The sequence below is a fragment of the Ailuropoda melanoleuca genome, chromosome 9, assembly GCF_002007445.2.
Source record: "Ailuropoda melanoleuca isolate Jingjing chromosome 9, ASM200744v2, whole genome shotgun sequence".
Taxonomy (NCBI): Eukaryota; Metazoa; Chordata; class Mammalia; order Carnivora; family Ursidae; genus Ailuropoda; species Ailuropoda melanoleuca.
The window spans coordinates 73,764,612-73,782,964 of NC_048226.1; the positions used below are offsets into that span (position 1 = coordinate 73,764,612).

The following is an 18,353-nucleotide window of genomic DNA, read 5'->3' on the forward strand; positions in this document are numbered from 1 at the left end:
CATTTTAATTGAGCTAAGCTTTCTCATCACATCCCAGACTGGAAGTTTTTCAAAAATTGAGGCTTTAGTTCATTTAGTAGTTCCCCTCCCGATTATTCCATACTTTTATAGATATATCTAATTTAAAAATTTGTAAAACATTTATTTAAAATGAGATGAGGTTGCACAAATACATTATTTTTAATTTTATTTAAATCAAATAAAGCTGTGACTGATGTGAAGAAACTGGCATAGAAACCACATGAATTTTATTGAGATAAAAATTTTAAGATGAAATCCTAATACCTAATTATCTTATCCTGAAATAATTAAATGTAAAAAAATACACATTTTAAAGAGTCACACACATGTAGGCATTACACAATGCACATAATGAAGTCATAAAACATTTTATACTGCTTTATTATAAATAATTGGAAACATTATTTCATTTTTCAAATCCAGATAACAAAATAGTAGATATCATGCTTTTTTTCCATTATTTCATTTTATTTTTGTAATATGAATTGGGAAATAGTATTTCTTATCAAAAGGCTGGTAACAAAAATCTGTAGGAACACAAAAGAACAAAACACTCTCTTTCATTCACTTAAAGGAAAACAATCAAGAAGGTTTTCAGAGGGAGAGGCTAAACAGTGCTATGAAGGAGTCACCAAGAATAGAAAGACTGTGTAATATCAGCAAATATCACTTGTAAGGCAAAATGGGGTTGTATACAAATCCATAAACATAAAGACTTGGAGATAAATTTTAACAACATTTTCTTAAAAATGGAATAGCTTTATTCTCTCAAATGGAGGAAATCTGTATCGTTGTTTTGAAAAAACTTATTTTTCTAAGAAAGGACAGCCAATATATATTTCAGTTTTCAAACAGTAACTCACAGTTTGATAAAAACGCTCCACTACTGTAACCTTGCACACAAAGAGGCACAAAGCACTTTTTGGTAAAATACTGCAGCAACTTCAAATTGCCACAGAAACCTGTGCCCCCAAATTCACTGAAAATAGATTATCCCACAGGAATATTTTCATTAAGAGAATTATAGTCGCTAGCAGTTGGAACTTTTTAGATGACTATGATTAGTTTTCTCTTTTTATGTATTTTCCTTATGTTTAATACAGAGTTTTGACAATTTTCTCCACTAAATAATTTTTTAAAAATCAGAAATTGCCTATGAAAACAGAGCCTGAAAGAGAAAAACGTGAAGAAACAAGGTATTTCATAAAACAGTGTAGTAGATTTCTCTGAAAACTTGTGTTATTCGCATCAGTGAAGGACAATGTTGCATATTCCAGATTAAACAGCTATTAGGTTTACCATGGATATAAACATGCTATGTACAATGATATTTATAATTCTTCTTTTATTTTTCATAGACTTCAAAGTGTATCTCTCATAGAAACTGGAACAGGGTGAATCTGGAAAGCATGTTTCAGTTAACTAGCAAAAATTAAATTAGCATGAAATAACAGAATGAAGAATTGAAATCATTATTTTAAAAGTAATGAAGTTACACTTAAGTGTACACACGCAAGAAGATATTGTAAAATGAACTGTTCCAGCTTCCTTGGTTTTACTCCAACTTAATATACTCGAAAATACTGTTTTCATGTATAATATCAAAGGAAATATTAAATGCATGTACATTATTTTAAGAGCTTGATGGTATATTTCACATTCTTTAAACTTTACTCACGCTATAAATATATTTATACATCAGTCAGTTTTGACAGTAAAAGAAAACTGTCACATGGGGGGTAATTTTTTATCTCGTTAAGTCTACACTTGATTATGTCCATTTTTTTTCCTGAAAACTCTATGAAAAATCAAAGAGTAAATGGAGCATGTTTCTACCTCTCACCATTATTCTTCATGTACTACAAATCACTAGAGTTACCAAAACGGCATTTACATTTGAAGATGGGTTAACTGAAATCAATTAGTAAGGATGATTTAGGAGTTAGGCTTCTGGAATCCATTAACACTTAACCAACTTCGAGGGTAATGCTTAATCTTCCTAAACTTTTATTAAAATTGTGCAACAGTATAAACTGATTTTTAGTAGATTTGCATAGAAATAACACCATTTCACTGGTGTGATACATCTTTTCCAAAGGATTACGGCAGGCCTCTTTGTATTCTTCATGTATATTCTTCTTTTTTTGTTGTTCATTTCCTTCTCCTCCTCCTCCTGCTGCTTCTCAGTTTTTATATGAAATAAACCGTATTTATCATCTGGCTACCATAGTTCTAAAATAAGATCCAGCAGTAGTTTGAAGCACAGTGAACTGAGCAGTTTCTTCCCTTTTCAAAATGTGACAGTGAGTGGCATTCTCCATAGTCAAGCCATATGAACATGGGTAACGCCATCAAGAGACTCTCATGATCTCAAAAGGCTCCAAATCCACAGTCAAGAAGCTTGGTGACTTCACATAACTGCCACTTGTGGCTGGAAGGGAGACACTATCGTCTGCTTCAGAAGTTTTCAAGCAGTTTCTTATCTGGTAGCTTCTTCAGATTTCTTTGTTGCTCTTATTACTGCTTTTGACATTATGCCTTCAAAAGTCCAAAGGTCGAATCATCATCGTTGTAGAACGTAAGGAGTAACTGGGCCCTTTGAAGTAGTGCCACTTTATCCCGTTCAGTTTTCCGTGGTTTTGTCCAGCAGTGTAAAACATTCCATTCAGATTGGAGGGGCCACAAGCATCAAACCACCAGCCTGAAAAATGAGTTATAATGAAAGAGAAAAGGATAAGAAACAATTAAAAGTAAATTGAATATGTGGAAATTAATGGCACTAACCAAGGTGGACTTTATACTTTCTATTTGCAAATAGGAGGCATTCAATAAAAAGCTTCTTGGTATTGGAAATGCCTTAAGTGACATTTGATTTAGGCAATGTATGAACAGAGAGAGGAATGCTCTTATGGAAATCAAGTTTCAGTGTCACTCCATTGGGACTCATTTCCCATTGTAATGATGGAAAGTTTCTGGGACTCAAGATAAGGTCTAAGTCAGACCTAGATTTATATGGAGGGCAAGCAAAATGCATATACCCTTGGGCATTCCACCTTAAGCCTGCTATTAGGAAAAGAACAATTATTAGTGAAGAAGTTCAGAAACTTAGACAACTGACATCTAAATAGAGTGAAAGAAATGTTTTCCATCTACTTCAAAATTTTGCCAAGAACTGGTCCACAGCTGCTTCTGAAAATTGGACACCGAGCAATGACTACGATGCACAAACTGAATTTGAATTACTGTGCTCTCCTTATATTGTATACCAATATGCGAGGGGTTCATCAATAGTAGCCACAGAAGTTCCTATATAGCAGTATTTTTTTTCCTGTGACTGTTCATGTTCTTTTAAAACCTAGTAAAAAGAAAAAACTTGATGAGTAACATGGAGACCCTACACTCGCATAGCTCTCTGTAAGGATAACTTAGTACTTTATTTTTTTAATGAATTAAGTTTCCTAGATTTTTAGATAAAACATACTACTTTTTCTCTGTCTCCTGAAGTAATACTACTGAAATCTTTAGGGAAACATTTATGCCAGAGACATTCTGGCATATTTTTATTTGGATACAGTTGACCTCTCTTTGATTACAGAGTTATACCTAAGGGACTAATAGCTAAAGAAAGAGAAAGCTATACAACTGATGTTTAACTGTAACATGAGCATCATCTTGCAGAAACTAGAAAAATTTAAATGGAGAAAAGCTAGTTCTCACTTTTCAATTTTGGAAGATGAATATAGCAAGGTTGTGTTTATAAAGTCATACTAGGGCACAGCAAGCTGTATTAATTACCAACTCATATTGGAGAACAATAAGGTATGTCTTGATGAATTTGGAAAAACTGTCTTCAATGCTGCTTTACCAACTGTATGCAAACAACATAGATGTTAATGCAGTCAAAACATGAGGGACAAGAAAGTTCTTGTTTGGTAAGGAAGGATGAACCATAAAATTCCACATTTTAAAAAAGATTTTATTTATTTATTTATTTATTTATTTGAGAGAGAGTGAGAGAGATAGAGAGAGCACAAGCCCACAAGCCAGGGGAGAGGGATAGGGAGAAGCAGACTCCCTGCTGAGCCTGATGTGGGACTCTATCCCCGGACCCTGACATCATGACCTGAGCCGAAGGCAGACGCTTAACCCACTGAACCACCCAGGCACCCCTCCCTTTTTTTTCTTAAGATTAATTCCTTTAAATTCTTCTTGATAAGTATGACTAGTAAAAATGTTATTTATATTACAAAAAGCATTCTGATATTAGGGAATTTATTTACCCTAAAGACTCTCAAAGGACAAAATGAAAACCCAACTTGATTGCTGCAGTATTTTAACTTTCTCCTCCTTTTCTCTGACCTGCTTAGGTACTCTTCCATCACGTTAATGAGCCTTTCATAGTCTTTCAAATATCCACCATGGTCTCTGAAGGAAATGCAGCTACTTTATCATTAGGAACCAGTACAAATCAAATCGTAGCATAATCCTCCAAGTTATACTAGGCATTCAAGGTAAAAGTGTGTGTTTTTGTTTGGTTTAGAGAAAGTCACGAGTTCTAGAAGACTGTAGGAAGGCAGAGATCTGCTGCCCACAGCAGCCTGACAATAAAGGGCACAAGCTGAAGGATACATTCGTTGGGGAATTTTCGATGAGTTCAGCAAAGAGACAAGAAACAGTAGCAGCACATGAGAGAATCCAATAAATTGATCTTGGGTATTTTTTCTAATGAGTAAAGTGGGGTACTGTTTGTGGTATGGGGAAAGACATTTTAGAGACACTGAAAGAAGACCATACAGCTGGGTGAGAGTTAACAAGAGAAATAGGAGCCTCAAGCTGACAAAGTCTGAAGATCAAATCACATAGTCTTTTGTTCATAATCCTAAGAACAACGTAAGGCATGGTCTATCTCCAGGCCCATCTCCTATACTTGGTGCTACACCTAACAGAGTTTGCTTACTGCGGAGTGACTACAGGCTATTGACAGATTGACAGATTTTGACTGTTTGTGTAAAGTCTCAATGGTCTGAAGTAGTTCAGTTTACTAAAAAGTTCTATTTGATAGACACCCCAATATATAACATCCATGCTTATTGTGTTTTCTTTCTTTCTTTCTTTCTTTCTTTCTTTCTTTCTTTCTTTCTTCATTCAGCATGTAATTATTGTGACTGTTGTTACATAATACTCAAGACAGACCTGGGCCCTCCCTTCATGGAACTTACTTTGAATGTGAGAGACAGACATAAAGTAAGCAAATAAGTAAAATACTTACAAATCATGATTAAAAAAAAAAAGAAAAGAATCAAGGAGCTATGAAGGAGAATAACAGGGGACCTACTTGACTTTTCGCACTCACAGAAGAAGCTGATATTCAATGAGTGCTGAAGGATGAGAGGGAGGCAGCTGTGTGAGGACGGGGAAAGACTCTTTTAAGCAGATATAGCACATGTCCATGCCATGAGGAAGAAAGAGAGCTTGACGTGCTTAGAAACTAAAAGAACATAAGTGTAGCTAGTACATCATGAACAAGGGGGAAACTCTCAGGAAATGAAGGTAAAGAAGCAGGCAGTCTTGGTGCAAAGTTGAACAATGTTCACAGAAAACTTTAGAGTTTATCCGGTCTACTTGTCCATCATCAGATGAACAAGCAAGACATTTTCTAGGACTAGGAACCAATATTTAACCAGGGCAACAAGGTCTATCAGGCTGAATATTAATCAAATATTCTTTAGAACCCTCATTCTATAACTATGGTCTACCAAAGCCATCCTGAGCATATGTGGCGGCATAATGAAGGGGAGAAAAATCAAGAGTCAATTCAACAAGTATTAACCAACAGACAGATATAGAGGTTGGAGTTGAATAAAACAGAATTCCTGGCTCCAAGGAGTACACAGCTTTGTGTAGGAGAGAGAGACAATAAACTGTTTCAAAATGAGATGATGGTTGTGAAAAAGAGATGAACAAAACCTATGGAAACAGGAAGAAACTCCTGTCAGTGGGTCCACGAGGTTGACTTATTTACCACCTGAGCTGGGTTCTGAAGATTGATGTGAGTTCATTGAACAGAAAGAAATTCTGACACAGTATGTACTCCAAGAGAGTAGGAGAAAGTGTCTACCAGCAGCCTGCCTTGACTGGACTGCCACTGGGTAAGGGGTTGGTGAACATAGGGTTAGCAAAATAAACAGGAGGGAGAATACAGAGGTTTTTGTTTTATTTTTAGAAATTTTCATGGGCAATGGAGAGCCTGCAGTGCACCACACAAGAAATTAGAAGACCTGGACTTTGATGCTGACTGCACCAATTAATAACCAAGACATCCTAAGCAGCAATAATAATTATTATTTTCATATTTGATACTTATAAAATAGTTAATATGCATCAGGAACTGTGCTACAATATTTATATGCTTTCTCTCATTTCTTCCCCCAAACAACCTTAGTTGATGTGGCAGGCACTGTAGTAAAGACGCTGATGCTCAGAGAGTTAAGGAGATTTTCCAAGGTCACACATTCATTTGGTTCCTCATTCCTAGGATGTGGTTTATAATGTTTGGTCAGCCATTTTCACAGCATGGTTATATGGATCAAATAAAATGACACACTGACTATTCAGACCAGTAAAATCCAAAGTAAGTGCTTAGTGTAGGCTATCTAGGAAATGGGATGGAAGGTTTAGAGTGGGAACAACAAGGATTCGCTCTTGTGGGGACACCATGAGGATTTAATAATTAAGACCAGATCATCAGCGCGAATCGATCTCCTTATTTGCTTGGTAGGGTTTATTAGAGAAATATGACAATAATTTGGACCCCAATGAGTATATACAATGTTTTCATTGTAAAGACAATGGCACTTAAGTACCTAATATGATTGGAACAACTGTTTTCAATGATTAGCTTTGACATCATGTGGAAATAAAAGACCTTAATGTGTTTGACTGTTTTAAGACCAATGGGCAACGCACATATGGACGATCACAGAACACCTGATGATAATAAAGATGATGAATAAAGATGGCACAACACAAAATGAAAGGGCCATTATTTCTCATGACAATTTGGTTGTAGTGTCCTTTATAAAATACTCTGAACTTCAAGGTAGCAAAAGTAGTTATTTGTGTGCAAGCAGGTATTCCATTTCCTCTGACACATGCAGTAAAACAACAAAGGAATTTCCACTTTCTACTTTTCTTTGAAAAAAATAAACGTGGCCAGCTCTTTTAAACATAAATCCTGAAAAGATGAGATTTTAAAGCATATTTATAGAAAGCAGGCAAAAGTATAGCAGGGTCCTGGTTACTTATATGAACTCCTTGGCATTCATAGATAATCCTATGTGCTCATGGGTCATCAGTACATAAATGAATTTGCATGCAATGGAGGTGTTCGTGAACACACAGAGAGTATGCCTGGGGTTGCAGTTTCTCTCTGATAAGATACCAAATAGCTGAAGATATTATATGTCCTCTACAATCTTGGGGAAATACTGACTTCATACTTTGTTCTGTATGTGCCTACGAATAACAAATAAGCTACGTGCTAAAGAAGTGAATCTAGGAAAGGCACTTCAACGGTAAAAGAACTCAGTGATGCAAACAAAGGATGGAAGAAAACAGCAGCTTCCATCTGCCGTTCAGACAACTGATAAAATGTCTCAAATGTTTTAAGATTGGCAACTGCTGAGATGTATGTTGCCAAGCATTTTTCTTCATAACCTGTAACCTCATGTATATTTTAATAAGAAGTCTGAGATGCATGTTTCTAATTCATTTACACTTAACTCATTAAAATTTAGTTTTGTACTAACTATCTCAGGCTATCCAGGCCTTTAAAAGTCGTTCCAGTCTTTTATCTCTGAAGCAGAAAACTCACATTTTATCACCAATAAATACAACTTTGCCCAGAAAGTAGGAATTTGATTCTAAACTTTGTACTCAGGAAGTTCAAATTTATTTGAAAATCAGGAAACCTAACTCTCAAATTCTTCTGATCCTAAACAAAATGTCCTTCAACACTTCCTTTCTAAGGTAAAAAGTACAGCAAAATGAAAAGATGTATCTGTTTTTAAGGATTTCTTTCATTTTCTAAGGCATGCAATCTAATCAGCAATGTGCAAAACAACTTGCACAGAAAATAAGATTTGCCTCTTTTCTTGCTAGGAATGAGGCTGAACAAAACTGACTGGTGTCACTGTTATCAGTGGGATCGTTATAAAAAATAACCTCCCCAGTTCACGTGTACAAAGTTGGCCAAATCCATAGCCAGCCTCAAGAAGCAGCTGCAAGGGTCTCCTGTGCATGCGGGAGGCATGAGACCTTTCTTAGAGGTCTGCACTCCCTCTGTCATCTCATACTATATACCCTTCAGGCCAAGGACTCGGCTTTTTTTCCTTTCTCTTCTCTTTGTTCCAAAGATGAAAAAGTTGTTGATACTGGCCAGGAATCTTGAATTCACTGAAAACTTTTAGGTATTCTCTTACTGTCTCTTCCCTCCCTTGCACTGCATTTCACTTTGAACGTTTAAGTGTGGAAATCCTTGCAAACGTGTGCTGCAAACAGTGAAACAGAGCTCACTCTTGTCTTTGAATGCCATTCATTTTAACAGAGGCAGTAGAAGGAGTGGATAAAGCAATGGCTTCTCTGGAGGTCGTGTGCAAATTTTACCTGATGCTAATTCCGTGACCTTTGGCAAATTATCTAACTTTTCTGTATCTCCATTCTTGCCAACAGCACTATTGTGGTGCCGAGTTCAAAGGGTCTTTAGAAGTGTCATGTAAGTTATTAAATATAAATCGTTTAGGATAATGCAAAAATGCCTGTTCTTATGACTGCAATAAATATTTGCTATAATATTATTAGAGTAAAATACTACACAATCAAGTGTTTGATTACTTCTCAGCCATTGTCAATTATTAACTTTTGGGGGCAGCCTTGTGCTATAGGCCTATCGATTCCGGTTCACTTTTTTTTTTTTTTTCCAAATTTACCTTTTCAAAGACATTTTCTGATATTCTTTGCTCTTTTGCTAGTAAGTGAAAATGGTCTTCAGAAAGTAGGAATTTAATCCTAAACTTTGTACTTAGCGTATTCATATTTATTTTGAAGTCAGGAACCTAATGCTCAAATTTTTCCAGTTCTGGAGTTAAGTCTTTGGGGGTTTAGTTATTCTGAAAATATTGTCCCAATCCTCATATTCATCATATTGTTTCATGTGTGTGCCTGCAAATATATATAATACATAAGTATACATATGTTTTGTATATATAAGTATACATATATATTTATGTATTTTCAATCTAAGTTCACACAACAGTCACATTCATAGTCACATTGATTTATTTTTATATCTCTCACTGGTATCTTCTGTGATTTGGCAATGCCCTTTCAGGGTTTGTGATAAAATATTCATTCATGCAACCAGTATTTATTGAGCACATTCTGTGTGCCAGGCACCATGCCTGGGCACTGAGGATATAGTAGGAGAGGGCACAAAATCCCTGTAACATACATTTTTGAGGCATGGGCTTATGGATTATGTACTAAAAGAAATTGCTTTGAAATAAAGTAATGCAATGTATATTTCTGTGGTCAACCTTAAATTATCCACATGGATCTTTTCTCTCAACATTTTTGCCTTAAAATCTAGGGAATGTGAGTTCTCTGACAATGCTTAGTATGTCCTCCCTGGATTATTAAAAACTCTAAGACGATCGTATTTTCCCAAAGATCCTGTCACTCAGCATCATTCACTAGTAGGAGAAGCCGCTAATTTCTTTCATTTTCTTTGTCTTCTTCAAGATTATATAGCAGGCCACATCAACCCTCTTCTGCAAGCATTTATCAACTCTCTGCTGTTAGCATCTGGTAGGTTGTAGGGTGTACTAAGAAATTTATGTGTATGGCTTTATCCTGTCTTTTAGGGCTGAACTGCGAAATATCCTTTGTTAGCTTTAGCAAAGTCTTGTCTGTCGGCTGACATAGTTTATGCGTGGGAAAAGAGATCGCTGTTTCTACCACAACAGATTCTTTCTGCAGAAGGTTAGGTCACATTTGTACATAGCTTTTATATTATACACTAAATGTGGAAATTGTGTTGAAAGAAAAGCAAGGTAAGGAAAGGAATGTAAAATAATACCATGTTTTGTTTTGTTTGGTCAGCAACCTTTAGTAATTGTCGTCTCTCACAGACTTTTAGAAATACTTATTTGAAGAATGTTAATTTAGTACCAAAGACCACGTTTTTTTCTTTGGATGTAACATTGGCTTTGAATGTGACAATCTAAAAGTCATTCATTGTCAGTATTCTGGAGTCAGAGGTTTTTTTGCATATTTGTTTTTATAGACAATAAATCCATATTAACAAGAACATGCATTGAATGAGACTGCATTTTCAATTTCTTAATGTTAAATAGTAGATAAAACTTTTATGTTTAAAAGAAACTGAGTCCTTCCTTTGGGCTCAGGAGGGCACTATCAGAATGTCCTATAGGATTAAAAATATTTCCTATAATCATCTCTTAACTTTGTCCCTCCCACTACTAAAGTATACAGATTTTTCATAATATCCTTCATATAGGGGGAAAACCTAAGGAGAAAACTTACAATTTTCCTAAGGTCAATGGCATCACAGAGCAAAGACATTTCTGGCTACAAATCTGTGCTGACAAATCACCTCTATTGAACGATTAATTAAAGGGCAGCTGCATAGAAGCTGTATGTGGCAATTTTGACCTTGAAATATATGCTTTGGTCTCAGAAGAAACATGTAAAAAAACATGAAAATTATTCAATATTGAAATTGGATGGAAAAATTGCTGGCTTTCTGGTAAGGTAGAAATAAGTACATATACTTCCAGGAAAGGAAGTAGAAAACATTGTTGTATGTATTTCTATTGATGCGAATGTGCTTCTCAGCCCCCTACGCCTCCTCTCCACTCTACAACGTACTATGAATTACAACCCATGCACTGAAAGATATTACGTGTTTAGCCACAGTTAAGTACACAGAAAACAGAGTCACAGAACCAGAAGAAAATGTGAGAGACATTCTTATCTAGACCCACAAATGCGGGAACATGCATAAGCAAGCTCTTTTAGATAAAATAGCTTTATACTCTCTCCTTGAAGATGTCCACAACTATAAATGCACAATCCTCCCTGGCAGCAGTTGATCCCCGGAGACGCATTCTAAAGTCACTTCCCCATCCTGCAATAGCTACTTCGCATGTTGTATTTTGTCTTTAAAACTGGTTATGATATGAAATTGTGTTATTTATTGTATACTGTTTTGTTGATGGTCTCCCTCAGTAGATGCAAGTTCTATTCTGTCTTGCTCATTTCTCTAAGAATAGTTGATCCTTAATAGTTACTTATTAAAATTATGTTACATTGATAGAAGGAAGTTAAGAAATCAGGATATTAGGAAAGAAGAAAGAAAGATCAAAATAATATTTTGACCTTATGCTTAGCTGAAATACCTTCTGCTTTCAATTAAGCTCATCTCCTGTTATTCAGTCTTTGACAGATAAGGGTGGCAACAATACCACATTCTCCAACCAAAATCCCCCCCAAGTACTTGCACAAAACTATTTAGGACAGTTAGCGGGCAATCAATCTTACTTTACCCTTAATTTCTTGCAGAAGATACAAAGGAAAAAAATATAAATAAACAAGATAAAACTAAGCTTTAATTGATGAGGACAGAAAACTGTGAATTATTAGTTTCAAAGAGTATGAAATCTTTTTGCTTAAAAGAAACAATTTTAAATAGGCAACACGTTCAAATACAAATTAAAAAAAAAGAAAGGAAAAATCATTAGATGAAGAAAATGGTTCTAAGGGAAAATATGACAGAAGAAGTACTGGTGGTGGGGAGCAGCTAAGTAGGATATAAGTTCCAGGCAATACTCAAGTTACCTGGACTGTCACTGACATTCATCCTTATGTTCTCCAGTTCTTAACTATCTAAATTCCACATTTTAGCTTTGCAGGGTGAACAGATTTGCAAGGCCTGGATTCTTTCAAAAGGATATTTGATAGGGTAATGGCGTTTATTACAAAAACACATTGACTTCGACTATTCCAGCCCAAGCAGTAAGTGGAAATTTTCTCTCCCCCACATATGTGTTTATTGGTAAGAAGCAGGCCCAAGAATGATTATGGATGAAAGAACATGACAAAGTTCAATCATTTGAAGCAGAAATAAAATCATAAATCTGAGCAATGAAGTTTTCTCATCAACAACCAAGAGATGCATTCTCCTCTTTGCTTTGCTCTATATTTTCATTATTACGACAGAAATATGAACATATTGGAATGCTCTTCTAAAGCAACATTTGAAAGATTTTACTTCATGCATTGCATTTATTTGGTAAGAAAAACTATCTGTAGAAATAGATGTGGACAAATTGAAGCATATTTCAATATTAAAATGAGCAGGAAACTAGACAAAGTCCTATGTCTCTGTATAAACTTGCTGACAATTCCATTTATGGGATCCGGGAGGTAATGAGAAGAAAAAATTTCTTTCAGGAAAAAAACTTTAAAAACTAACCTATGGGTACCATTTTTGGAAAACATTCTAAATTTGTGACAACTGTGTTGGGGGGAGGGGATCATAAAATTACATATAGAGGACTTTTACCTATTTGATGAGGTTGAATGTGATGTCAAAATACCATTTTAAAGTATAGGGAGAAGGATATGAGAGGAAGAATCATAACAGATTGGCTTTGATAATACTAGGGCTGGTCTCATGTTGAAAAGATACTGATGTAAGTATGGCGGTCAATGGGATGTGATTTATGGTGGTAATAATGGAGGACATGAAGATGGGGAGGAAGGTGGAAAGATTTCTTCAAAATCACCTCTCCAAATTCTTCCATGCTCTGTTAACTGATGAGAAAATGCCAACCTAATGATACATTTCATTGGCTTCAAAATTTGAAAGTAATTTCAAGGGTTATACGATGTTTATTCATTCATTCATGCGCCATATTTTTAACTGAGTTCCTATGTGCTGCATCTACTGTGCCAGATGTTAAATACAAGATGGTGAGCATTAATTTGCTTTTATTTTCCTTGTGCACAAAGTGGAGATTAGAGTTTCTCCCCCTGCTTATCTCACAGAGCTGGTCTGGAGCTCAAGTAAGATAGTACAACCTATGCAATAACTTATAAAAGTACATAGTAATAATGGTAGCAATATCATATTTTGGAAAGGAAAATGCTCAATTTTGAGAGTTTTTTTTAAAATTTATTGCCATTAAAACATGCTCTGTTGTAGATTAATACAGAAGGAGAATCAGAATAGCTGATGGTGAGAGTGACTGCTATTCCATTAAGAGAGGGAAAGAACTCTGAAACTGTTCCAGCAGAAACACTGGAAAGAAAGTCCCCTTTACAATTTTGCTTGGTGCCAACCCCTTCCTTGCCGGTCTATTACGTACTTGGGCTACACTGCTTGCCGTTGGGTTTTAGCTTAGTGTTTCTCAAACCCCAATTAGTCATGTATCAACTTCACAGATTTTTCCCTATTATTCTTTTATAACTTTTATTAATATTTAATTAATATTTTTCTTTAAATCAGTAATGTGTTATGTATCAAATATTGTGAATACTTTAAAAATGCAAAGATTATATAATTTCTTTAAAGAAGAAACCGGTACCACTTGCTATAATAAAAGGTAGATATAAAACCCAATAAAATTAAAATAAAATCACTTTATTTAATTCTAGGTAGGTTCCATTATCTAACCAAGGACCTGAGCCCGAGGCCAAAGGGTTTGCTCCTTCTTCACTATGAAGGTTATTGAGTGATTATTGAGTAAGTGCTGAGGGAGTGGTACATGTATGCTAGCACCAAACTGAGAATTTGTCTTTGACATAATCAGAAGGCTAGAAAGATATTAAAAAGTTCAAAAAGGATTAACTTTCTTACTCAGTGATACAATATTATTTAATAGTATTTCTTATACTAGCTCAGATGTCCTGCAGAAGTCAATACCATATAATGCAAAGCCCTGGTGTAGCTGGTCTGAATTTTATGACTTTAGATCTAACTCTACCTCTTTATTCTTCTTCTTCCATTTCAACAGAACATTCAAGGAGCTCTACTACACAGTTGCAAAACACTTTGTAAGGAGGACTGTCCCCCCCGCCCATGCTGAATTCCCAAACTATTGTTCATTCCACTGTGGGTATCATTATGATTATTTAGAAGGCAGAAAACTGGCACTTTAAGAAGCTAAAGAATGTATTCAGAACCAAGCCTAGCAGGCCGCTTTTATAGACATTGGGGGAGGAGGCAAACTTAAAAATATGCTAGCAACGCCTTGCATGAGAACACATGGTAGATTAGTGAGCAGAACAAAATGATCTCTAGGGACTTGCTCTTAAGTTTCCTGGCCAGAAGATCACAGTCCTTTCTCATACATAAGAAACTTCAAGCCTCAAACCAATGAAACATAACTTAGAGAACGGCCCCATAGGACTTACCTCCTGTTAGCATGAGGGCACATTTGCACATACAGTTGTCATTATCTGCATCTTTAGTGCTGAAATCAGCACCATGTAAGATCAGGCTGCTCTGTTTTCCTGCTGTCCCAGTGTGACCCTTTAAATACAACCTGAAGTTTAAAAAAAAGGAAAAGATAAGCCATTCAACAGAATAACAGAACCCAGAAGACCAGTTTGTTGAATGTTTGCCTTTTTTATCATTTTCTCCCTTCTTTGCATTCAGCCCTCTAACAATCTACTGTAAGTCCCAAGCTAGAAAGAGAAAGAAAGAAAGAAAGAAAGAAAGAAAGAAAAAAGGGATCCTAAATCACAGTAGTAAAATTCTCTATGGCTTGTGTGCTTGGTGTTTATTTCACAATGCATATTCAAACTCCTATGGTTCTCTGATAGTGCATGATCCACAAAAGGAAAATGGGTTTATTTTATTACCACAAGTATTAATCTCCAAAAAAAATGCCTTGTAGAGTGTCATTACAGCATATAATTATGTTAATATTGAATAGTGATGATGTGATAAACATTACCCTTAATAGCAATACTAGTAATAATTCTCATTGCTTGAGGACTTGCTCTGTGCCAAACACTCTGCTAAATGCTTTCCAGTTATTATTTAATTTAATTTATATTAAATTTGTGATCTAGGCATCAATATACCCATTTTGTTTGCTAAGATTTAGAGATCTTAGCAAATAAGCTGGAATTTGGCTGTGTTTGACTTTAAAATCCAAGTTCTTTTTTTTTTTTTTAAGATTTTATTTATTTATTCGACAGAGATAGAGACAGCCAGCGAGAGAGGGAACACAAGCAGGGGGAGTGGGAGAGGAAGAAGCAGGCTCCTAGCAGAGGAGCCTGATGTGGGGCTCGATCCCATAACACCAGGATCACGCCCTGAGCGGAAGGCAGATGCTTAACCGCTGTGCCACCCAAGTGCCCCTAAAATCCAAGTTCTTAATTGTTATGCATTCTCTGAACAAATGTTTGTGGAGCATATACTATATAACAGAAATTGTTCTAAGTACTTAAGATATATCAGACAAAGGGCCATGCCCATAAGGGACTTACATTCTAGTAGTATCTTCAAAATCAAGTTCAAAATGCCAACCGTTTAACCTCAAATATGGCATTCTTCAAAGAACTTAATCTACCTGACTCTCTAGAAACATTTCTTATATAAGATTTACATTAACCTAGATCGGGGCTCTCCAACAGTTACACGTATAGAAAATCATCTGGTTATTTCTGGAAAAGGCCTTTTCACTAGGCCTAGGAATTTATATTCTCAATTAGCATCTCATTACTCTTTGCAGATTGAAGAATTCTGATCTAGAATTTAAAAACTAGTGGACAAATCACAATCAATGCCTAACGTAGCTCCCTGATGTCTGGTCATTTTCTATTGATCCTATACTTTGTTTCCATATCCGTCTGGGTACTTTGAACAAATGCGAACATGCTCAGGTCCTTCAGTGGTTCCTCGGGGGTCTGAATAACTAAACTAAGGTTGTCAGAAGTGTCAGTTTGATATTCAAGGTCTTCTCTGGTTGAGACTCTACCCTTCTTTCTAATTCTACCTAACATGGTTTGTCTTTTCTCATTCATCAAAATAATCTAGCAATATTCCTTTCATATCCATGTATATTACCACTTCTGTACCTGAGTCTTATTTATGAATCTTATCCACCCACAAAATAGTTAATATCTCTGTATGAGGAGACACTACTAGGACCTGGGCCAGCTCTGAACAAATTTTACATTATTATTAAACAGAAATAATACAGGTCAATTAGTATTTGAATTTTCATTTTTTCACGTATATATCTGACTTGTGTTTGCACCTAAGTATATGTAAAGGTCCCCCTATTATTTTGCAAAGTTGATACAAGTTTTAGCAAATAACAGTACTATTGTATGCTTGTGCTAAAACATTTTACAGATATTCTGCAGAGATTTTTGAGTTACAGCAAAATATACAATTAAGCCCTACTCATGTTTTGTTGTTTTCAATGATTAATAGAACCTGTGGTTAACAGTAAGTTGAAGGAAGCTTCTAAAGCTAAATTATCATACACAAGTTTGTATTTTAAAACTCTGAGAGGCAGGCTGAAAGTCACTGGTGATAGAGAATTCTAGAATTTTTTAAGTCTGGATTTACATTTCGGGTTGCAGGCAGCCCAGGTGTCGGTGGGTTTCATCAGGGGAAAGAAAGATGAAAGGTCACCAATGGGAGCCTGAGAAAAGTTACCTGGGTGAATTTACAACCTTCCAGATTTGATCACTTTCTCAGCTTTTCAGAGATAGACACACACTCACAAAGCTAAGGGAGACTTCTTGTCAATTCTCCATTTACAGTCAAAACTGGGACATTGTGGGGTCCAGGCTCATGATCTTAGAGTTTCACACAGAAAGCCAAATTATAATTGGAAAGTTGCTTGTTTGGTGAACACAGAATCAGTTGGGAAAGAAGATGAACGATTCCAAAATTAAATAGCTGTGACTCTGCAGGCTTGAAATCTCCTGCTCCACTGGGACTGGGTGAGTTTACCCACAGGTGCTCTTGGATGGGCCATACTAATTCCAGCTCTGATTCTTGGCTTCTCTATGATTTGTGATGACTTTCCTTCTTTTTTTCAAAAGGTAAGTCAATACCATTATCCCTATAGTAGCTTTAAGCTCGCTGATGGGGAAAGAGATTCAAGAACACAATGTTTTCTACACCTTCATTTGCAGGTAATTCAGCAAAAATGTTCAGTTGATATTAAGTGAGTGACTGCTATGTGCTGGATATATTTCATGCTTTTATCCTTTCATAAGAGGCTTATAGTTTAAGCCACATGGTTTACAATGGTTTCTCTGTGTTACCATGGCAATTGGAATGCAGAATATAAATTTAGGAAGTAGAGAAAAGCAAAAAGAAGAAAATAAAAAGCAACCCAAATCTCATCTCTGAACATAACTACTCTTTTTTTTTTTTTTAAAGATTTTATTTATTTATTTGAACAGAGATAGAGACAGCCAGCGAGAGAGGGAACACAAGCAGGGGGAGTGGGAGAGGAAGAAACAGGCTCACAGCAGAGAAGCCCGACGTGGGACTCGATCCCATAACGCCGGGATCACGCCCTGAGCTGAAGGCAGACGCCCAACCGCTGTGCCACCCAGGCGCCCCTGAACATAACTACTCTTGACATTATGGTTTATATGCTTTTAGTCTTGTCTTTTTTCCCCCCTCCGAATTGAAAATATTATCCAATATTACCTATTTTTAAGTATGTATGTAAAATCTGATCATATTCTTATAAAAACTTTGAACAATGGACATAAATTTGCCCGCGGGCCTATCATATCTATCTCTTCAGAGGTAATCACTTACATTAATTTTGCATCTTTCAAAATAGTTTGTCTTCATGCATAAATACAAATGAAAATAAAATCATACTCTACAGATTTCTTTACACCATGCTTTCCATACATAATTGTTTGACCTTTTTTTTCATGCCATTTCTTATTCTTATCCAACATCATTTGGAAGCTATTGTATGACTATACCATCAATTGTTTAAGGATGCCTTCATATATCTCTAAGTATGTATGCAAGTGTGTAGAAAGAAGTGTAGCATAAACATCAACAATGTCTTTTCCTGACCTTTACCTCTACGAACTTCATTATTGCTATATGTTAGAGTCTGTAAGTAAAAAGAGACACTTTTCTAGATTCTTTTAATCAACATTAGAAGGTCAGTCTTCTAGTTCTGGCAGCTCTTCTCTGGATTATTACAGAAGCCTAACAACCGGTCTCGCTGCCTTGAGTTTTACTCCTT

At 35.8% G+C, this 18,353-nt stretch overlaps 1 protein-coding gene across 2 annotated transcripts in view; it reads right to left on the reverse strand.

Annotated features, from left to right (window-relative positions):
- Positions 1 to 385: 385 nt before the first annotated feature.
- Positions 386 to 18,353, reverse strand: part of ANGPT1 (angiopoietin 1) — a 252,802-nt gene continuing 234,834 nt past the window's right edge. For both annotated transcript variants that reach the window (XM_034668475.1, XM_034668476.1), the window contains exons 8-9: positions 14,518 to 14,648; positions 386 to 2,722 (exon numbers count right to left, since the gene is read on the reverse strand). In XM_034668475.1, coding sequence (XP_034524366.1) covers positions 2,562 to 2,722; positions 14,518 to 14,648 — 292 coding nt within the window. In that variant the 3' untranslated portion in view covers positions 386 to 2,561. The remainder of the gene's footprint in view (positions 2,723 to 14,517; positions 14,649 to 18,353) is intronic.